The sequence below is a fragment of the Hermetia illucens genome, chromosome 1 (assembly GCF_905115235.1).
Source record: "Hermetia illucens chromosome 1, iHerIll2.2.curated.20191125, whole genome shotgun sequence".
In the NCBI taxonomy this organism is placed as follows: Eukaryota; Metazoa; Arthropoda; class Insecta; order Diptera; family Stratiomyidae; genus Hermetia; species Hermetia illucens.
Genome location: NC_051849.1, coordinates 179928993 through 179949644, shown reverse-complemented (window position 1 = coordinate 179949644; position 20652 = coordinate 179928993). Strand labels below are relative to the sequence as shown.

Genomic DNA, 20652 nt, shown 5'->3' with positions numbered 1-20652 from the left:
CTCGTCGTGATCGGTTTCGCGATTTGGTTCTATCAAATGCCTGATCTGGATGCAATCGCGAGGATTTTAAATTCGCATCCAACTATCAATCCACCGTTGTTTACCATGGACTTCGATGTTCAGACCAATCTTGGCAAGTGAATTTTCTTTAGCGTGAATTACGTGGTCATACTATCGAAGGCGCCTTTTTCGCAGTTTTCCATCTGTGCAATTCTGATTTTTAAATTTAAAATTCTGAAGCCGGTTTAGAAAAGTGATTTTGAAACTGGTTTGGCAAATCCTGGATTTTTTTGGGAAAATACAGAAACAAGCCGAATCTGTTTCGCTATGAGCTATGATACGGCAGCTGTTATCTTTACTATATTGGAAGATAAAGTCCACCCTCTTGAATGCAACGTTGACATTTTGGTATTCGATTAAGGAGATCAATTCTGACTCTACCAAGATTACATTTTGCTACTGAAATGAACATCAGCCATGCCAACTTCGTTATTTTTTCTTTAATTTCGATTTTCGGTAGACAAGACGTACTAGGGACTTATGGGTCCTTCTCAAGTAGTACGATTGACTTTCCATGACTGATACGTCGGTGAGAATTATTCTTTTCGTAATGTCAACGGACTATCTTCTCAAAGACAAATGTGGCAATCACATAGGCCACCTGATAGTTACCCCAGGGTTTTAAAAATTATTGCTTTTGTGCCACATTAGCATTATAGTAAAGAGGAATCGATACGATGATGCACTCCAGGAAGGGGTAATATATTTTAGAGCCAATCGATACGGAGAAATTTATAGTCCAAACTTTACTTTATGCCGTAAAAGTTTTCTAAAAAAATAAAACATAAACTTATTGGAATGGTGACCATTTCCTTCTGAATCTTACTGAAAATTTTCAGTATATTTTGGACCACCAAAATGGAAAATGGAAAGCATGAAAGCAGGCCTCTGATATAAAGTTGGCAGGTATTTCAAAATTTGAAGAAATATACTTTATGTTAAAGCTGTTGTGAACATTAACAGAGATAGGGCCAGTATTAAAGGCCTAAAAGAACATGAAAAGGATCGAGGTTCTCTCGACAATCTATGCGTTTAATCATGAAACTTGTTAATGTTTTTACTTTCCATGATGCCTAGTATGCTCTAGAAAGGGGCAGGGGGTAAGATTGTCCGATTTTTTTGCATATTTTCTTCGCGCCAACTTTGACTGCTATCATTCACAGCGTAGTGATATCGGCTCCTTCCTTCTTCTCCTCCTTCTAGGGACTGTAACGTACTTCTGACCTGAAATTGACTTCATTTCCTCAGAATTCGTTTGGGACACTATTTTGTTTGCGTCTTACTTTTACTTATTATTCACCATTTTTCTAATATATCTGCCTGACTACCCCTCTTGTCAGTTAGGGGCCTGCCTCTTACTCTTGCTTCTGACTTCCACTAGAACTCAAAAGCCGTGAAATGGTAAGGTAAAGCTAACAATCCAAATACAGAACTTGAAGTTTCATTTTAGAGGTTTGATCGATAGCTTTTTCTTCATCTCGTTTCCGGTTGATATCTGGGTTTGAAGATATTTTTAGGTTCGTCTGTATGTTGTCCCGCTGCAGTAGGCTTATCACTTAGTATTTCCTGTTCACTCCTTGTTGGAGTATAGGGCATCTACACAGTCTGAGAGGGTTTCCATTTTACAGCAAATCTTCAGTTATTCGCATAGATGCGGCTAATAGATATTCCGTACAGGTACCACAAAGGATTGAAAAGAGGTGAACAGACTATCCAGTTAATTAATTTAAAATGATGAGCTGCGAACCAAGCAAGGTTGCTTGTTAAAAAACGAGAATTTTACAGGCATCTAACGTTGCATGGTAATCCCCACTTTCTTCGCGATCAGATAAAAGCCGTTGCGTGAATTCTGCTCCCGCTGAAGCAAACAATGGACACCATTGCGTTCCGCGTCAAAACTTGAGTTGTTCCAACGAATGTTGAAACTATCTGATCAATACAAATTAAAGCGATCTTGTCGCTCTAAATGAAAATAAAGAATATCACCTTAGTTCAATCTTAATTTAGATTACACATTTTGATATACACTCCTTTTATGCATGGGTAACGAATGGCACATTACAAATTTGAATTAGAGTGATATTTCGAGAACCTTCTATGCAATTCTACTTTTTTATCTGAGTGTAATTATGCGGTGTTTCTAGCGATTAATTATTTGAAATAATAAAAAACTTGTTTTTTTCTTATTCGCTGGTGTTGATATTTTTATTTTTGCAAAAACCGATATTTCGGGATCCACTTGTTCCCTTCATCAGTGTTAACAAGGGGGGACTAAAAATAAAAATATCAACGCCAGCGAATAAGAAAAAACAAGTTTTTTATTATTTCAAACTACTTTTTTAGTTTATTTTAATAGCAGAGAAAAAACTTAAAAAAAGCTTCGTTTTCCAGTATTATAGATTTGCAAGAGTCTCTTTTTAAATCCTAAATTGATAGTTTTTAATGATGTAAAATGAAATTTATAGTATATATATAAAGCTTAAAACTTTAACGAATATGCATTTTATAAAGTGAATAATAAAAAGTGTATTTCTGCGAAACCATAAAAACCTCTAAATTACCTCATTTCTGCTTATAAATTGAAATAAAAAACGATTTTCATACGTCAAGAAGACCAGAGTACTCTTTTAGAACGTAAATTAGAAAATAATTTCAACGATAAGTTATATAAACTTAATATGTTCATGGATTGATATGAAGATGTCGAGTTTGATGTCCACACCTTATATCGTAAAAATTGTTGATTTTCTTAATTGCTGGAAATTAGAGGACTTTTAAATAGTACATCTCATCATCTAGGCTATCCAAATAGTGCTTGAGAATTAAAATAAATGAAAATAAACCATTGCTATTTCAATAAAAATTCTTGGTTTGGTCTTATACAATAAAAGATTATATCTCCGATGTTGTCACAACACACCTCATTTAAATATCAGATAAAAACGATAATACATACAAGTTTATTTTGATGGTAATACATTGATAAGGCCAGTATCTCGAGAAGTACCTATCCCAGTTTTTTTGGTTTTTATTGAGGTGACTAATAATATTTTCAAAAGAAATAAACATTGCTAAACAGCTGCTAGTAAAATTCAGAAATGGGAAACATCAACCTCCGAAATCCCTTAAACCGCCTATCAGATTGCTTGGAATAACATATCACAACATCCTAAAATAAACATTCCAAATATGACAATAAATTACAACAGCAGAATATAGTCATGAGACCGCATGTGGTAATACTGGGAGTAAGACATCTTTTACACTAGATAAATATTTATCAAAGCTTAAAAATTGGATTCTTTTATCAAGAGTTAAGACTTCAGCATCTTGCCTCAGCTAACTAAATATTACACTTAAATTGTTGTTAACCATGTGGTAAAAGATAGCGGTGTCACCATCAGAATTCGTGTGTCATAGGCAATGTTATCATTAGTAACTGCGTTTTTGGATAATGATATCAAAGCATTGATGCCCTGAATGCATAATATTATGTATGGAATAAAAGAGTACTATTATGGATACTAGAACTGTGCAACGGATAGCCAGTTAACATAGTTGGATGACCAATTTTTGTTGTGTTTTTCACACCTATGTATGTACATCCTCACGCTATCGAATTGTTTTGATTGTTTCTTATGTGCATATCATTACTGAAGATATTAAAGTGGTTTTCATAAAATAGGCTAAGTTCTTCACATACTTTTGTGTGTATATTCTTTATTAATGTAATCTTTTAATGATTCTCAACTGAATAATCTTTTAAACTTATAAGCAGCTGCATGCCCACGATGTGTTCCAAATGATGCTGCTTCTACTTTCGAAAATCGTAACAATGGTCCGTTGAGGTATTTCCCTTCAATATCGACTTTTGTGTCAATTGCGGTCTTGACGTCAATAGAAAAATAAAACAATGGCTAGACTATCCTCGCTTGACTTCATTCAGTCTAATCTATCTACACTTTGCAGTTTGTTGCATGATGTCGCTCAATAAGAATTAGGCATAAAAAGAGACTTTGCCAAGCCATGCTATATACATATATGTTAAAAATATTAAGTGATCCTCTGTCGGCAAAATGTGGTACAGGTGCCTTCCAGCACCAGCCAGTGGTCCTTTAAGCCTTCCGCGATTTTTGTTTCACCTCCTCCACAGTGGCAAAATGCTTTCCTTTCAGATTCCTTTGGAGTCGGGGAAACAAAAAGAAATCACAGGGGGCTAGATCCGGTGAGTATGCGGGGTGGACAATGGGTGTCATGACGTTTTTGGTCAAAAATTTCTTCACGGAAAGGGCGGTGTGGGCGGGCGCGTTGTCATGATGGAAGAGCCAGTCGCTTGTGCGCCAAAGATCTGCCCTTTTCTTCCGGATACTCTCTCTCAGTTTTTTCAAAACCTCCAAGTAGAACTTCTGGTTGACAGTTTGACCCGGGGGAACGAACTCCGCGTACACAACACCTCAGCAATCCAAGAAACAAATGAGCATTGTTTTGATGTTTAACTTTACTTGGCGAGTTTTTTTGGGACGAGGATAGCCAGCTGTCTTCCACTGGCTTGATTGCTGCTTTGTTTCGGGGTCGTATCCATAGCACCATGATTCATCACCAGGAAAATAATTCAGGGTCCTTCTCGAGCTGATTTTGAAGCTCAAAACATGCTTGAAGTCGACGCTCCCTTTGCTGTGAGAAGGGGCAGGACGAATCTGGCTGCAACCCTTGTCATGTGCAAATCTTCGGATAAAATTCTCTGGATTGAACTCCGTGACATTTCCGACATATCACATATTCGGCGACGGTCTTCACGAACGAGGGCATTGATTTTGTCGACGTTTTCATCAGTTCTTGACGTTGAGGGGCGTCCTCAATAGACATTTTTCCATTTTTAAAACGTGAAAATCATAAACTTTGGTTTTACTTAAGGCAGCATCCCCATAAGTAGTCTTAAACATTACAATAGTTTCCGCGGCCGATTTCCCCAACAGGAAACAAAATTTCACAGCCGCGCGTTGTTCAAGACAATCTGCCATTACGTTTTCGTCGAAATTGTTTTACTAAAAAAGCGACACACCTTCGTACACTGACGCAGGTGGCGTAACACTAACACTCTCCTTCCCCACCACAGCGTAATTCCCGGAACTTATGGATCCCCCCTCATACATCTTCATGTTAGAAGCAGCCTTACAGACAGTCTTGGTTGAATATTCTAGTACCTTTGACAGTTGTTATAAGAGGGGATAATACGCTCTATCTAAGGTAACCTGATATGGTTTACAATTAAACCCTACATGATAGGAGAATACATTCACGATGGAAGGAAAAATATTTTCAATTAGTTAGAAACAATGCACTCTTAGTCATATAGTACATTTTAATGTGTTTTGTATTGATCTGAGAAGAAGGGGGTCGCCAAAGTGATCATGCGAATTGATCATGGTGAATCGTGAGGGTAGAGTTATCTCAAAATCTAAATAAAATGTGAAAGTTTATCGTGCAGATCGGCAACCACCTAGATACAGCTCCATTAAAGTGTCCCATCGACACGCGGTTGGCTACCTTTGTTCTAGTCAGAGAATAAAGGAATCTTTTTGGACAATGTTGGAAAACTAAAATGCACGATGAATTTTCGACATTTTTTGACGTGTTGGGATGTGTTTGCCCCATGTGATCGCTCGTTCGTCCCAGACAAGGCGTGTTCGTTTCGAAGAGCTGTTTAGGAAAAGCCAACTAAGGATCAATACAGACGCCACTACAACAGTTTTTAAATCTTAATTTTCTCCGCTTTGCAAACTGAAAATCCATGCCATATGTTGCCAAATATTTTTGTCGAAAATTATTTTTCTCTAGATTGATAATAAATCTGAAGTATAATTAGGTGGCTTGATTTCAAACAATGATGCTTATATAAAAATCTTTTCTATGGTGCAAAAAATATTGAAAGATTCAGCATTCAAACCGTTAACTTAACCTTCGTGTTCGGAAGTCAAATATTTGGTAACCTAAGACATTTGAAAGAAGCACTTCTTTTTGTACCCACATTACGTCACACGTTACGTAGTTTAATAATGTGTCCCCTATATGATTGTTTTCGACAGTATTATGACTTTAATTACTCTCCCAGCTCTGTAGAGGTTATAGCTATGGCTAGACAATTTTCGCTTGAGATATTAGTCCTAACAATACCGAACATAGCTTTATTCTTCGTAAAGGATGGACGTATATGCTCAAAAAGTGCATGGTGAAAACAATTGATTAGTATATTGTTCACACTTTCGGAAAAAGGAGAAGTCGATCCTTCGCTATGCCCATTATGCTTTATATGTTGATAATTTGAAGGTGCGTGCTGAATGGCCTCGTACCACAACCTGAAGTTCGGTTGTTGCCATTGTATAGTACTTCACGTTAGTATAAATTTGATTTATTCTATTTGGCTATTAGTTTTTGCCGCCTACAATTCATCCCCTAACAGGGGCTACTGTTTGGATATTTCTAGAGATGCAGAATCCTGTTCGTTGAGGCTTGTTTTCATAATAACAGGCGATATATTCACTGGAACCAAGGCCGTCACCATTTATTAGATATTAGATCTTACATGAATACTATATTTCGGGAACCAACTATTTATTTTTCCAGCTGTTGGATCATTGGCTGGCAAATATTCTTTGAATTTCAATTATGAATCAAGTGGTCCTTACTTTTCCCTCATTTCGGTGACTTCATTCCATCCAGAAATCCGGAGTACTTCAATCTTGGCGGGCATTCGGTCGTCATTTATTTTTTTATTCTATTATTGTTATACCAAGACTGTGAGATAATCTTGATTTTCGTTCTTATTGTGTATCTCAAAGTTTAAAAGGAACGCCAAATAGGAAGAAATGCCAAAAATCCCGCCCATCTTTTTCCAAACTGGCAACAAGCAGAGCAATATGCAAACATGGACTGACAGTTCTTCAAATCTGAACCTAGATCCGGGCGGAACTGATCAAACGTATGTACAACATGTGTATATCAATCTCCTGATATCACCAAGCGTTCATGGAAGTTAGAAATCTTTTTACACATTTAAACGGATTTATCACGATCCGCCATTCGGCCAGAAAGGCACAATGATTCGAATTTACATAAAATGTACAAAAAAGGAAAATTATACTAACCGTTTCGGGAACTTTCTAAAGTATGTTACATTTTCATATAGCAAATTGCAGCTCCCATTTTCCCATGCCATTTCTCATAACCTACTTGTACTAATCGGATCGAAATAATCGGTGCCTGCTATTTGCCCTAGCACTTCCTTTTTGCATTTCTGACCGCGACTTGTATGCCTCCAAGAACTAGCATCTATTTCTTGTCCATTATTTGATTTTTAATTTTATAATAATCCAATTCTTTATAATGATGATTAGATAGTGATGGTAGATTTTTCATGGTGATTCGTCAATTCCAAAAACAGAAGACGGCCAGCAATTATGACATCAAAGGAAGTGGACTATAAATTAAACTAAATGAAGCAAGTCATAGCGAAAGTGTGAGAATTCTTGCTAAATGTCAGATAATAGGTACATTCAGCGAATTCCAAATAATTACAATATCAGTCGATCGCAAAATTGGCTGCATAACTAAGAAGTAGACGGCGCAATTTTATTATTACATTATTTGCGAAGCAGTAAAATATGAAGAGAACAATGTTACTTTGAGGAAATATGAGCAGGCCTGGCGATCCGTAAGGCTTCCCATCGGGCTTGACTTTTTCTCACAGACCCGGGATAAAATGTTCAATGAAAAAAAAGGATAATAGGGGTCCGCATATTTTTTAACATGGGCCCAATTTCTCCTCAAAATTTTCACTTCGGGCCCATATTTTCTCTATTATCTTGGATGGTGGAGGAGCGCTAACAGCCAATTTGCCTGGTGGTCCCCTTTACATTCCAGGAAACTTTTACTTGAAAACTAGAAGACGGGGCTTGATAAACAGCCTGACTTGCTTTGGAACTAAAAACTGTTGAACAATTATTGCCCGGCCGCCGTAGCTTTGTCTGTCTAACAGAAACAAATTCATAATGGACAATACTCTCACTCTCAAAGGAGGTTTTTTTTCTCTAAGGAGTTTTGACCATACCAGGATTCATTTTGTGGCTTAGTTTGTAGATCATAAGCATAGCACAATCTGCTGTAATTATTTTTTCCAATAAATCGAGTCGGCTTTAATCACATTAAGAAAGTCTTGCGCGTGTGAAACTCATTGCCCTCTTACGGGATCCTGACCGACTGAAATATCCCCATACTCTGCGGTAGACGTTTGAACCGTCGGGGTCAAACATCGCATTCAATGATGCCCATAATCATCACGGTTAATAACACGGCAGCTCAAATGGGGCCTTCGCCTTCAGAATTCTTTATCTCCAAAAATTTCGATCCACTGGCCGCGCCCCCCAATTGTCAAATGCGAATAGCGATTTGCCGTAGTCGTATATTTAAATATATTCCTAAATTTTTCTGTGGTTTTCCTTATGGTTTCGTATGTTGAGATTCATCCTCCAGCGTGTGCTCGAGGATTTTTACGTCTTCCTTTTGCAGCTTGCAAAGTTTGTTTAAAATGGATGCAGCTGGGTCGTCAAAGATTTCGTAACATTCCGTGTTGTATCTGATTCTGCAGTTTAATTTCTTCGATAGCAAGCCTAGGATCCGCCGAGGGATTCAGCGCTCTAAGTTTTTAACGTTTTCAGATACTTTCGTCATGGTTCACACCGATACGAATTATGTTGTTCTTTCGAAGCTGTGTTCCCGTATTGTCTTGTTTTGTTGTGTTGACGCTGACTTTGGTCATAAATTTTAGTTTAATCATAGTCTTTTGGTGTAGACTCAAGATCTAAAAAAAAATTGCTTTCGCTTTAAGTATTGAACGTTCCATGATATTAATATAATCCACGACTGCTGGATTGATTTTATTAGTCGTACCCTTTTTCGTCGATGGAAATTCCTCCGATGGCATGACCACTATATTGAAGAGAATGGAAGTGAGACCATCCCCTTGCTTCAAACCCGGGTTTGTGTTGAAATTCTATACCAATTCTCCAGGATTTTTTGTTGTTCATGATCACTTTTGTCATTCATACCTGTTTCGGCGGCCCTTCACAATCGAGTATTACTATGCACAATATGTTACAATCTCTCTTGTCATAAGCCTGTTCGAAGTCTACAAAAATCTGGGGCACAGCGATGTTAAATTTCCAGAATTTCCTCAGCACCTGTTTTGATGAGAGTAGTTGATTAGTTCTGTAGTCACCTTGGTATTCATCAATGATATATTTTGTATAGGACCGTATTCTTTTTCTTTTTACATCGGCCGATACTCCATTAAGTTTTCTTACCCCACTGATCGTGTAGAGCTGCTATACAGCAAATAAAGTCGAATGGAACTCAACAACTCTTTGAAATATTGCACCCATCTTATCTTGATATCCTTTGGGGTGTTAATATTTTCTTCTTTATCTCCACAGTGGTCTGTATGTGGCTTGTATCCTTGCGCAAGATGCCGGATTTTACCCAACACTAGCACTAAGTGCCAAGCATTTAGGCTTGGACGACCCTACCTAAAATAAAAATATACAGGGGCTCTGACGGTGGTGGCCGGTGGTAGGCTAATGAGAGAATCCGTCGAGGACTCCTTGTAAAATCGAGCACATCTGCAGAGTCGTTTACTTCCTACATTGCTTGAACTACACTATGTCGCAGAATATCAAGGGAAGTCGTGAGGGATATAGGCACAATACTTGACAATATTATGGGAACTACAACCACTTTATCGAGACGTCAAATTTCTTTCATTTTCGAACCCATCAGAACTGTCATGTAGTACTTCCTGCAACTCATATCGGTAAACCGGACATATTACCATGATCAACCCATGCTTCTATGTAATGTTTTGATGAACCACCTTACATGCAGAAATATCTCTGTTCTTGTATTGCACCGGTGCAGCCAGAAATGAGATGGTCCAACATCTCCAACGCCGAACCACACATTCTGTACTGGTCATTCTGCCCCCGCTTTTTCATTCTAACCTCGGTGGGACACGCCGTCCGGAATGATGCACATAAACTCGTCAGATTCTGTAAAGGGCTCCCCAGCCCACAGCTATCTCTTCGAAAAATGGGTGCCGGAGAAAATTCACGTGTTTGCCATGCATGGACTTCCATTCATCGATCCGTTTTTAGTTTGACAGGTCTGACAGAGACTCGTCGGCTTTTTACTATAAGAATAAGCGCGTAGCGAGTCCACTTGGTGATGATGTTGTGCTGCGACGTCAACCATGTCCCTGCCTCCATCACTGGACACTGATCACGACAATATTTCACATGAATAAGCCAGTGAAGGGGTAGCGAACACATTCAGTGCGCTTATTTTTCCCCGAGAGGTACGATTTCAGTATCAGTTTTACACGTCGCAGGAAATCAAAAAGCAGAATTCCTAGGTGTTTGTAGAAATTTGTCTCGGTCATAGCTTAGATGTGGAGGTCCCCAATTCTATGTCCGGCATGCAGCTCACGATAATCTTTGCGGATGGCTTGGATTCGATACTTATCTAATGTAAATTTCATCGGAATGTTACGGCTAAATATGTCTACTGTTCGAAACAGGCTCCTAAGGGTGCCATTAGTACTAGTATACAACTTGATATTATCTAAGTACAAGTGAGTCAGCTCGCATTTAGCACGTAGACCATATTTTATAGTAAAACCTTGCCCTCCAGCATCATTCATTAACCATGAAAGGGGGTTCAAAACCATAGAACCCTCTCATTATTATATCTTTTTCACTTTCGTCTGCAAATTTTGTTTGTGAATCGTCGTAGGTCGTCATATTTTTCTTTCTTCTTTAAATCCGGGGACCGACAAATTGGTACAAATTAGACGGAAATACGAATAATCGGGATACGAATTATCGGGGCTTCACTGTTTTGGATAGTATTGTGAGTGACAACACCCATGTGTGTGTTCAATATACTGGGGGCAGCAATTAGGACGGGATCTATTTGGTTGAATGTGCAACCGTTTGGTGATGATGGATGCCAAGAGTATAACCAATTAACTAACTAAAGTTGCTAACTTTGCTAACTTTGCTGCTAAAGTCAAAATTGTTGAAAGGAGGGCACAGCCTGTCGTACCTTTGTGAATGTCCTCGCGTCTTCTTGCGTTAAAACCTTAGTACCAATCTTATGTCATTTCAAATCTAATTTTAGGGTACTGTAAAATTAATCTTTATCTTCAGCTGACGCATAACAATTATTCAGTTAAACATTGAATAATTTTGTTTTACAGGAATCATACATAGTCGCTCGCTAATAGGTTTGAAGTTTGCAATGAGATGTTTAAAAACTCTCAAACTCTCTTGCTCCTGAGTATTTTGTACTTGTAAGGGCCATTTGTGGTCGCAGGCCATTTTTCATGCATCCAGGGTTTTTCGATTTTTGCAACGACTTTGAGCGCCTCTTGATTTCGTTACCTCGCGTTCGAAACACGGTCGTCTTAGATGATTGTGTTCCTATTCGTGCTATCCTGATTCTGTAGCATTAAGTGTGATGAAAGTGAAACTCAAGCACCGTAGACTGTATAGATACCCTATACTCCAAAAAGGAGGGAATAAGAGAAATTCACTTTAGTGTTTCATAGGTTATAGATTATCTCCTTGCACTATGAACTGAAATTGCACCATGGGGATACAAAGCCTGATCGCCATTCGTTTGATTGATCTTGCACGGTCAGTTTTGTCTGCATAAAGCCCGACATGCACGTTCAGTTCGACCTGTCAGTTTCACCTGAAGGGTCTGTCAGTTTTGACTGTTCAGGCGATCGGTGGTCGGGTGAAAAACGATTCGGCCAATCGGCCTGTGGGGCTGTGAGGAAGGTTTTCATGTTAATTTAGGGTGTGAGCGAGAATTAAGTGGGCATCTTTATCGCTGGTGAACATTTTTGATAAATGCTCACACACCAAAAAATTTCAGATTCTCGTAACAAAGGCTTCAGAGTTGAACTAATGATGTTGCAGCTTGTCGGTACCAGAATGGGGTTTTCAATTCAACTGGTGGCCGGATACATGACGGGGTCTTCCGGTGTAACTGACAGGTCGAGCTGAACGTGTGTTAAGTCAAACCATAAAAACTAACTCTTGAGAAACTGGTGGACTCTGACGTGTTTAGTATAAGCAAGGCAACAAAGAGTTTTTGTCTCATACGAAGCTATGTTTTGGTTAAGTACACAATAACAACTGCACTAAACTCAGCCGGCCACCAGTTCAACCACCAATTCAAATATTTACCAGTCATTGTCGTAAACGGCCAGTTTGTCATAATTTTGACGCCAAACTGATGAAAAATTGACCTTGTAGGGTAAGTCTTTCAAAATCTTTACTTATTGGTAGCAGTCTATTTTCTGTGTCAGTTACTTTTGGAGCAAACTTTTTGATTCCACAAAGTTGCATTAAGGGAGCAACCACCTCGTATTGTTCTGTGAAAAGCGGTTATCATGTGAGTAATGCTAAGAACACTCTTGTATTTTACAACACAATTCACCACTTTAAAGTAACCATTTGGTTGCGAGTGAATAGAAGATAGTAAATTTAATTAAATGAGCTATTTCATTTCATTTTTTATCTTCTTCCAAAACATGTCGTGAGTAGCAATAACAAGTTTAGATAGATCCTAGTGAGCATTGTTGCCATTAATGTTATCATAAATCATGGACTAACTCGCCAAGTGATACGACTTCTAAATGCGCATCCTCAGTGTCATTTCAAATCATCTTCTATCCAATTTTTTTTTATTCATACGAATGTGATGATATCTTTATTAGAATTTCTCCATCTTCTTCACAGTATGACACCTTTTTATTTCCTTTTCATGACCAATATTTTCTTGGAGATTTTAATTAAATTTTATCTGAAACTTGTGATTTGATAAATTTGGTGGAGTTCCTTCATTTTAAATACGTTGAGTTCCTCTCCAAGAAAAAAATGAATTTATCTTCAGGCAATGAAATCTCACATCGTAATTTGTACACAAATCTTTTAACAACTAAATAATTATTTTTTTTTTCCTTCTTTTTTTTCAGATGCTGCCAGCTGCACAGTTACATCTCATAAAAAGGTGAGTTTTTATTATGTTGAAAGCAGTTTCGACAGCTCGAATTTCTTGGTAATATGACTGACATATTGAATTTCAAAATTGATAATAAAGTGAATTTGCTATTTAAGGACTGTGAATTTGGCATTTTTATTTTCGTCTCGTGTACTTGAAAGCTGGTTTTTATTGGTCAGGGTTACAGGATTACTTGTATAGAATTGTGATGTAACCTAAGAATAATGTATGAGATACATATTGGAACTGCGCCACGTCAGATACATATATTCAGTTGATTTTTTTATTCTTATTATCAATGAGTTGAAGGATTTGTGTGTGAAATGTGCACCTTTGAATAGGCATTTAGAAGGGAAGCTAGGGCTACGCATATTTCACAGAACCTTGGATGAAATCCTGGTTCTAACGTTTCACAACAAATCCGGGAATATTGGTATACACGTATGTACTTTAAATTCAAAAATTTAAGATACTTCCAACAAAGGAAGGGGTTAATCGTGTAGGTTTTCAAGAGTTTTCTTTCGGTGTTTCTAGCGATTAAATTGGTTCAAATGATTAGACGGATTTGTCTTTGTCGCTGGTATTTTTTTATTTTAACGCGCATATACCGATATTTTGGGAACCAGTTGTTCCCTTTTAAAGTGCCACACGTCCGACGTGTATCGTATTAAAATAAAAAATACTAGCAAAAAAGAAAACTGTTTAATTGCTTGTATAGGGCTGTGCGTGTGCGTGAGGTCGCCAAAGGTGAGGGAGAAGCAAAGCCTCTGAGCATTCAGACCATAACGGTCCATTGTGCTTGATTACCCCATCTAAGGGAATATCCCGGTTCGTTTATGTATCGCAGGATTTCCGTTAGTGGATGTGATGCTATCCGCTGCAGTTGGAGCACATCAGCACCAAAAATCTGATGATGCGTCCATAAGTGGGGCACTCACAGAGAAAATGTTCCGTGAATTCCGCTTCCTCATTACAGGAAGGACACGTATCATCTTGGATAATTCCTATTCTGAACATATACCCAGCTAATGAATTATGGCCAGTCAGAATGCCCACAATACTTCTGCAAGTGTTCCTGCTTTTCGACAGGATCAACTTTGCAGTATGTTTGTTTGGTTCTGACAGGAAGAGTTTGGTTTGTCTAGCAGCATTAAGGCCTCGCCACCTGCCTGGGGAGCTTGTTCCCAGTTTTTGATAACAGCATCAGCCAATGCAACCGGCACCCCAATTGCTGGTTCCGGTCCGAGCATGGGGAAAGTTGAAGCCTCTTTTGCATCCGAGATTTCATTTCCCGCTACACCACAATGACCAGGTACCCAGAGTAAATCCACCATATTGAATCTGGAAACAGAATTTAATCGGTTTCTACATTTCTGAACGATTTTTGAAGTAATCAAAGTATTACTCAACGTCCTCAATGCAGCTTGAATATCACTACAAATTGCGATGCGCCTGCCCTTCAACCGTTCGTCAATCATCCAGGTTGCAGCTCACAGCTTCTCGTTTTTATTCGAGAGGTAGATTCCTACTCCAGCATCATTTTCTGTCTTTGAGCCATCAGTGTAGAAGACGTCAGTATATCCTGACACGCATTCTTCTGGTTCGTTCCAGTTTTCTCTCCGTTTCAAGATAACATCATATCTTCTACCAAACTATGGGGATCTGAGAATCGGAAGACATTGCGGAAACTAGATTCAGTTCTCCCAATGACTCTTCCAATCCTTTCTGCTTTGTGACGTGAGTCCATTGTCCCACAGCCCATAAACTGTGAGGGCTCGTTTCATCTTTATCTCTACCTGTTTGTTCCAAAGAAGCTTCTTGTCTAGAATAACTCCCAGATATTTCACTCCTTCGGAGAGTTGGAGGGTTGTACCCTTCATCGCTGGAAGGCAAAGTCCATTCAGTTTCCTCCTTTTTGTAAATAATACCATTGTGGTTTTATTTGGATTTACTGAAAGTACATGCCTGAGACACCAGCTGTCAATCAAATCAACGGCGCTTTGTGTATTTCTACACACCATTCCTAGATCTCGACCAACAGCCAGTACAGCCACGTCATTCGCATAAGCTTGAACGTGTATTGGCAGATTTTGCAGTTTGCATAGATGAGTTGATCAGCATACTCCACAGAAGCGGCGGTAGCACACCTCCTTGAGGGCAGCCTTTCGTCACTTCCACCGTTAGGTAGCCATCAACACCCACTTCACCACACAGCAATCTCAGTATTACCATAGCGTAGATGCACTTTATTAGAGTTTCGTCACCCCCATGTTCTCTGGCGGCATCACAGAGCTATTGAAAGGGCACACAGTCAAAAGCAGACTCACAGGACTTTTCACGCTGGTAAGCATGTTGGTTTTCATTAAGGGCGTGCGACTTTAGCGCCTTCTCGCGAAAGTGAGGCTCAACCAGTCTCTCTAGACATTTCAGCGAAAATGATGTTAGGCTGATTTGCCTGAAGTTCTTGGGATTAGCCATCTTTCCCAGGCTTTGGTGTGAACCTTCACCTTCTGCCAAGAGGAAGACATCCTGGAAAAATATTTCTTAGAAGTTTCTCTAAGTGCTCTATACCCTCCTTTAGCATCGCTGGGTAGCTACCATCTATACCAGGTGCTAAGTGTGTAAATGATAGTAGCTCTTGCTTTTTGATTGGTAACAACCGCTCTCGCAGTGTTTCAATTCACCTTGCAACACCTTCGTATAAAAGGGTTGACAGAAACCGCCAATTCTCTTCTTCCCACTTCTGAGACCTGTTCTCTCGGGTGGTATATTTCCAAGAGGGTCTGTATAGACTAAACTCTGGAGTTCGTGAAACTACCATCCGGTTTTCTAAGAGAGTCTAAATTGGCCGACTCATCCTTATTAAGGACTCTGCACAACCTGGAAATCTCCCTTTCACCTTCCAGTTCCTCACAGTATGCTCTAAAAGAGTCTCGTTTCGAATGTTTTACGAGCCTCTTATATTAACGCTGTGAGTTCCGGAAGTTTAGCCAGTTTTCATCTTTATTGCTTTTGCAAGCACGATTTAGAAGTCGTCTGGTTGATTTCCTGAGTCTCTGCAGTTCTCGATTACACCATGGAACCGTTTTACCACACAAGCCTCTTCAAAGCACCCTAAAAGTGTGCAATTCAGAGTTTTCAATTGATCTTCTATCACCAAAGGAGTCCTTAATTGCCTAGGGAGCTCAACTTTGTCGCCAAGAAGTTCATTGAACTTTGTTTAATCCATTTTCCTAGGATTCCGTCTTTGTATTACAGGTTGTTCGTCTGTAATAGTTAGACTAAATTCTATGTAACCGTCATCTGAAAGTGAGACTTCATCTAGTACTCCCCAGTTTCCAATCAACTCTAACAACTTTGAAGTGCAGATTGTTAGGTCAATTACTTCGCTTACGCACCCTACGTTCGCGGTCATCAGACCAACTGAAGTGATAAAAGCTTCTCTCCTCTCAGATTGCATTTCCTACTGCCCCAACAGATATGCTGAGCGTTCGCATCACAACCTATTAAAAGTTCAAGGCCACTTGATTCTGCATATACTACCAGATCCCTTAGTTTTTGCGTCAGCGGAGGGCGCAAAGAATCAGGGTAAGTAGGCAGAGGTAACTATAACGTTTCTCCTATTACCATTAACCTGGTATTGTAAGTTGACCGCAACAAGGTCCTGTGAATAAAATTGTCTCAGCATGGTTGCCTCTAACAATTTTGACATCAGAACGCAGGCCCTCGGTCTCGAGGACTAATCCAATGCCACAGACTCTGTTAACACGAACCCATGGCTCTTGAACCAGAAACATATAAACTTTGCCAGCTTTGCCGCCAGTAGATAGGAAAAAGCTTTGGCATGCTGCAGTTTCTGTTTGTAGCCATAAGTGCAGTCTAATATGAAAACCGTCGCTAACTGAAAAGTCTGCTGCATTCAGTGTGAATCTCACCGGGGTTATCAACTTGTCCTCACCTTTCGCCGAAAGTTCCGCTTTCTTGCGTCCGACTTCTCTGGATATCGTCACACTTGGTCGTGTAGTAACGTCCATGTCCTTATTCCCAAGAAATTTCACCTTCTTTCGCAGTGCCTTCCGTTGTCGTTGGTTAGAACTGCATGGACCTGTTTTCACATACCGGCATTAGACCAGTTACGTGCACATTACCAGCTTCCCTTTCTTTCGCAAATCTATAGTCCCTTTTCCTTTGCGGCTAAAGGTTCCTTCTGCCGAGCTTTCCTCCTCCGTATTTTAGAAGAGTTAGGCAACAGAGTCACCGATAGGTCGGCCGTAGTCAGATTTCCAGTTCCTCTTATTAAGGTAATTGCTGTACTATCTGACCGCGTAATAGGCACCGGGTGTAGGTTTTCCACTGAAGTGGAGAACCTGTCTTCCACAGATTTCTCCCTGGGGGAACATGAATTAGGTGAGGCCTCCAAAATCCGTGCTTCGGCCACGACCTGATTTCTCTGAGTCGCGGGTGGATTCGAAGTCTGTGACTTCTTACCACTTGGAGACTTACAATCCTTTGTTTCCATCTTCATGCGTTTTTGGACACTCTTAGTGTAGTATCATAGTAAACTGCCACAAGCTCCCCCACCACGACAAGGTGGTGTCCGAGGGGGAGTTGTAGTTTTGACAATCTTTCATTCTAAGCACGAGGGTAAACATGAAACTAGTCTGTATTTGCATTTCCTCCCGTTGGATTCCAATATTAAATTAAATAACCGCTCAGATAATTTTTCTAAGACGGAACTGATTTAAATTATTGAGTACGTCTTTTAGTCCAAATAAATATCCGTAAAAGTTTTACTACAAATGTGTGCAGAGATAGCCATATCAGTGTTATCACCTACTATGTATTTGCTGTGAGAAAACAAAGAAAAGCACATGCTCTTTGCTCCTGATAAGGTCTGGACTGCTGTAATTGATAACTTTTATTATAATCAATCATTGCTCATTTCTGCAAGCAATTCGGCTCTGTATGAGGAAAAACTGTCAGGAAAAACAATACTAAAGATTATGGCTGGCCACGTGAAAACTGCAGGGAAAGAGCCAACAATAGAATTGGAAACTAGTTGTTATCAGTCCATGATGAACAATAAGCGCCAGATGGACTTAAGAGTGATTAGGGGGATTTTGTCAACATGATTAATTCCCAGAAATATTTTTGTAATGTGTTATCTAACTAAATATTTGAGACCAAATCCCAGTTTTTAATCTACGCTTCTTAACGAATCGTTTGTGTTGTTTGGTTTCTTCAATAAATACCTAGTGAAAGACTCTGAAAAAGTTGCTTCATTTCCTTGACTATATTCGCTCCCTTAAAAGTTGCGTGATTTATGGAATACATTTAATAGAGGCATTCCAATCAGGCTTTTATAACATTCCCGTCGAAACCTATAGACAAATTGATTGCTTGACTACATAAATATATAATGAATTGGTTTCATCATATCAACAGTCGTTTATAACCAGTGTAATCAATTCCATTCGAATCTGTAGACAAAACAAAGGCCCCATAAAAACCGCATAGCAATAAAATAAAATATGAGCAATAAGAAGTCTTACGTTCAACGTTCGTTCACTCCTACCGTCTTTCATACCAAATCGTTGTTCCTAATTTGCAATTTTCTATTTAATTTTTTCCGATACATGGAACAGATTAGGTTGGCTAGAAGAAAACTAGAACATTGGTGGAATGTAGACGGGAATTCAACTGCAATGCATATGAACTTCTACCTTTCACCAGGTTGCGTGTGGGTGACCGACCGATTTCCTAACATGTGGCTTCCCTGCTAGTGTGCAGGTCAAGCAAGGTGTTTTATATTGCATGATGATAACTTTGCAGACCTGCTGCAGTCAGAATTTTAAATGGCATAATTTAACTTGGCTTGGACTGGCGCCATTTGATGACATAAAAATGTTGCAATCAGACAATAAATATACCGGGAATAAGCCATCTAGATAAGGGTTCCTACGGAGCTTATCATTATCAAGCGAATAATGGTCTAATGCCCGATACCAGTCATATAATTTTTATCATCCAGAATATAACATAAAAGCTGCGTGATTGAAAGAATCACATATTTTCTGAAAGTTGTAAAGAATTATATACGCCGGAAAATCGCGAGGGACGGTGGTATCGGCCAGGTACCATTAGATTCTTTCAATGCCTAACTGGGGTAAAATAGAATGGTGACTCTACCGTTGGCTAAAGCTTGTAACTTGAAGCCTTTGGATCTAAGACCCTTCCGCTCTTCAAGTGCTCAGTCTAGATCTTTCGACAGTTTATCCAACAAGAATTTCCAAGTCTAGTGAGGCATACGGAAAACCCTTCTGGGTGAAGAAGCGAGAGTTTATATTGAAACCTCTACAGCCTGTTTCGGGCCTTGGCCTTCAGAATACAGTCGCTCTAAAAGTTGATCCAATTCAATTCCTGAATACGAGCAGTAATGCACCATCCTCCTCTGCCCAATTCGCCAAGCTTTTCCTTGTTTTTCATATTGGTCTTTATCCTTCGGTATTTCATTCGGATATCTTTTTAGGCATTCGAGTATTATCCGTGCATCGAACATGGCCCACCATAACTTTGGTATCGTTGTGACTGTGGAAACTTTTGACCAGTGACATATTTCGCACAAAACATAGTTGTACCTAATTCGCCATCGGTCCCCATCACACTTCGCTCCGACAATGTTTCTCAGAATCTTCCTTTTAAAAACCATCAGCATTTCCTCGAATACTTGCGCGAAGGTCCATGTTTCGCGTTGACAGTATAGCACAGAGGAATATGGGATTTGTAACTGCGAAGCCTCGTACTCCTGTGGAGGTAGCTGACCTTTAAAATTACCAAGACGGAATAGAACGCTTCATTTACCAGCGGTATTTTTTTCCTAATCTTGTCAGAATCGCTCAAATTTCAGTTGCGTGCGTAAATAAAGCTGTGTCCTTTTCAATGTTCTGTTTTCTCTGATGGGCGTCATTTCTCTGGTTCTCATTGATTCGTAGTTCAACTTTGTTGCAATTTTGCCAAGGTTTATAAAATGTATAATGTTAATGCCGCATGGACTATTTGGTCGGACTTATGGAATACCGAACCTTTGACAGCTACCGAAAGCTTCCATATGAAGTATGTTAGTGTCGGTTTGGATAAAAGTGGCGCCCGGCCATCACCCTTTTTTAATCCGTACTCTATATCGAATGTGTTCCTTAAATTGTTGTTGATCCTGACTAACACCATCGAGTTACTCATAGTCATTCAAGTTTTGCTGGAATTTCGAAAGCATATACTATTGTACGCCGGCTAAAATCCACACATATTTGGTAGACTTCCATATTACATTCCCAGCACTTCTTTAACATTGAAGGATCAATGTGTTGCTCGTTAACTAAAACGCCCATCGATTCTGAGTTTCTTGGCCGGCACCGATATTCGTCTTATCTTTTGCTGGGTATCATTTTAAATTTGAAGTAGCGTTTAAGACCT

The 20652-nt window shown here is 39.3% G+C and overlaps 1 protein-coding gene across 3 annotated transcripts in view; it reads left to right on the top strand.

Moving 5' to 3' along the window:
- The window catches only part of LOC119647256 (protein spire), a 362124-nt gene that overhangs the window by 98091 nt on the left and 243381 nt on the right, over nt 1–20652 (top strand). For all 3 annotated transcript variants that reach the window (XM_038048136.1, XM_038048137.1, XM_038048135.1), the window contains exon 2: nt 13157–13191. In XM_038048136.1, coding sequence (XP_037904064.1) covers nt 13157–13191 — 35 coding nt within the window. The remainder of the gene's footprint in view (nt 1–13156; nt 13192–20652) is intronic.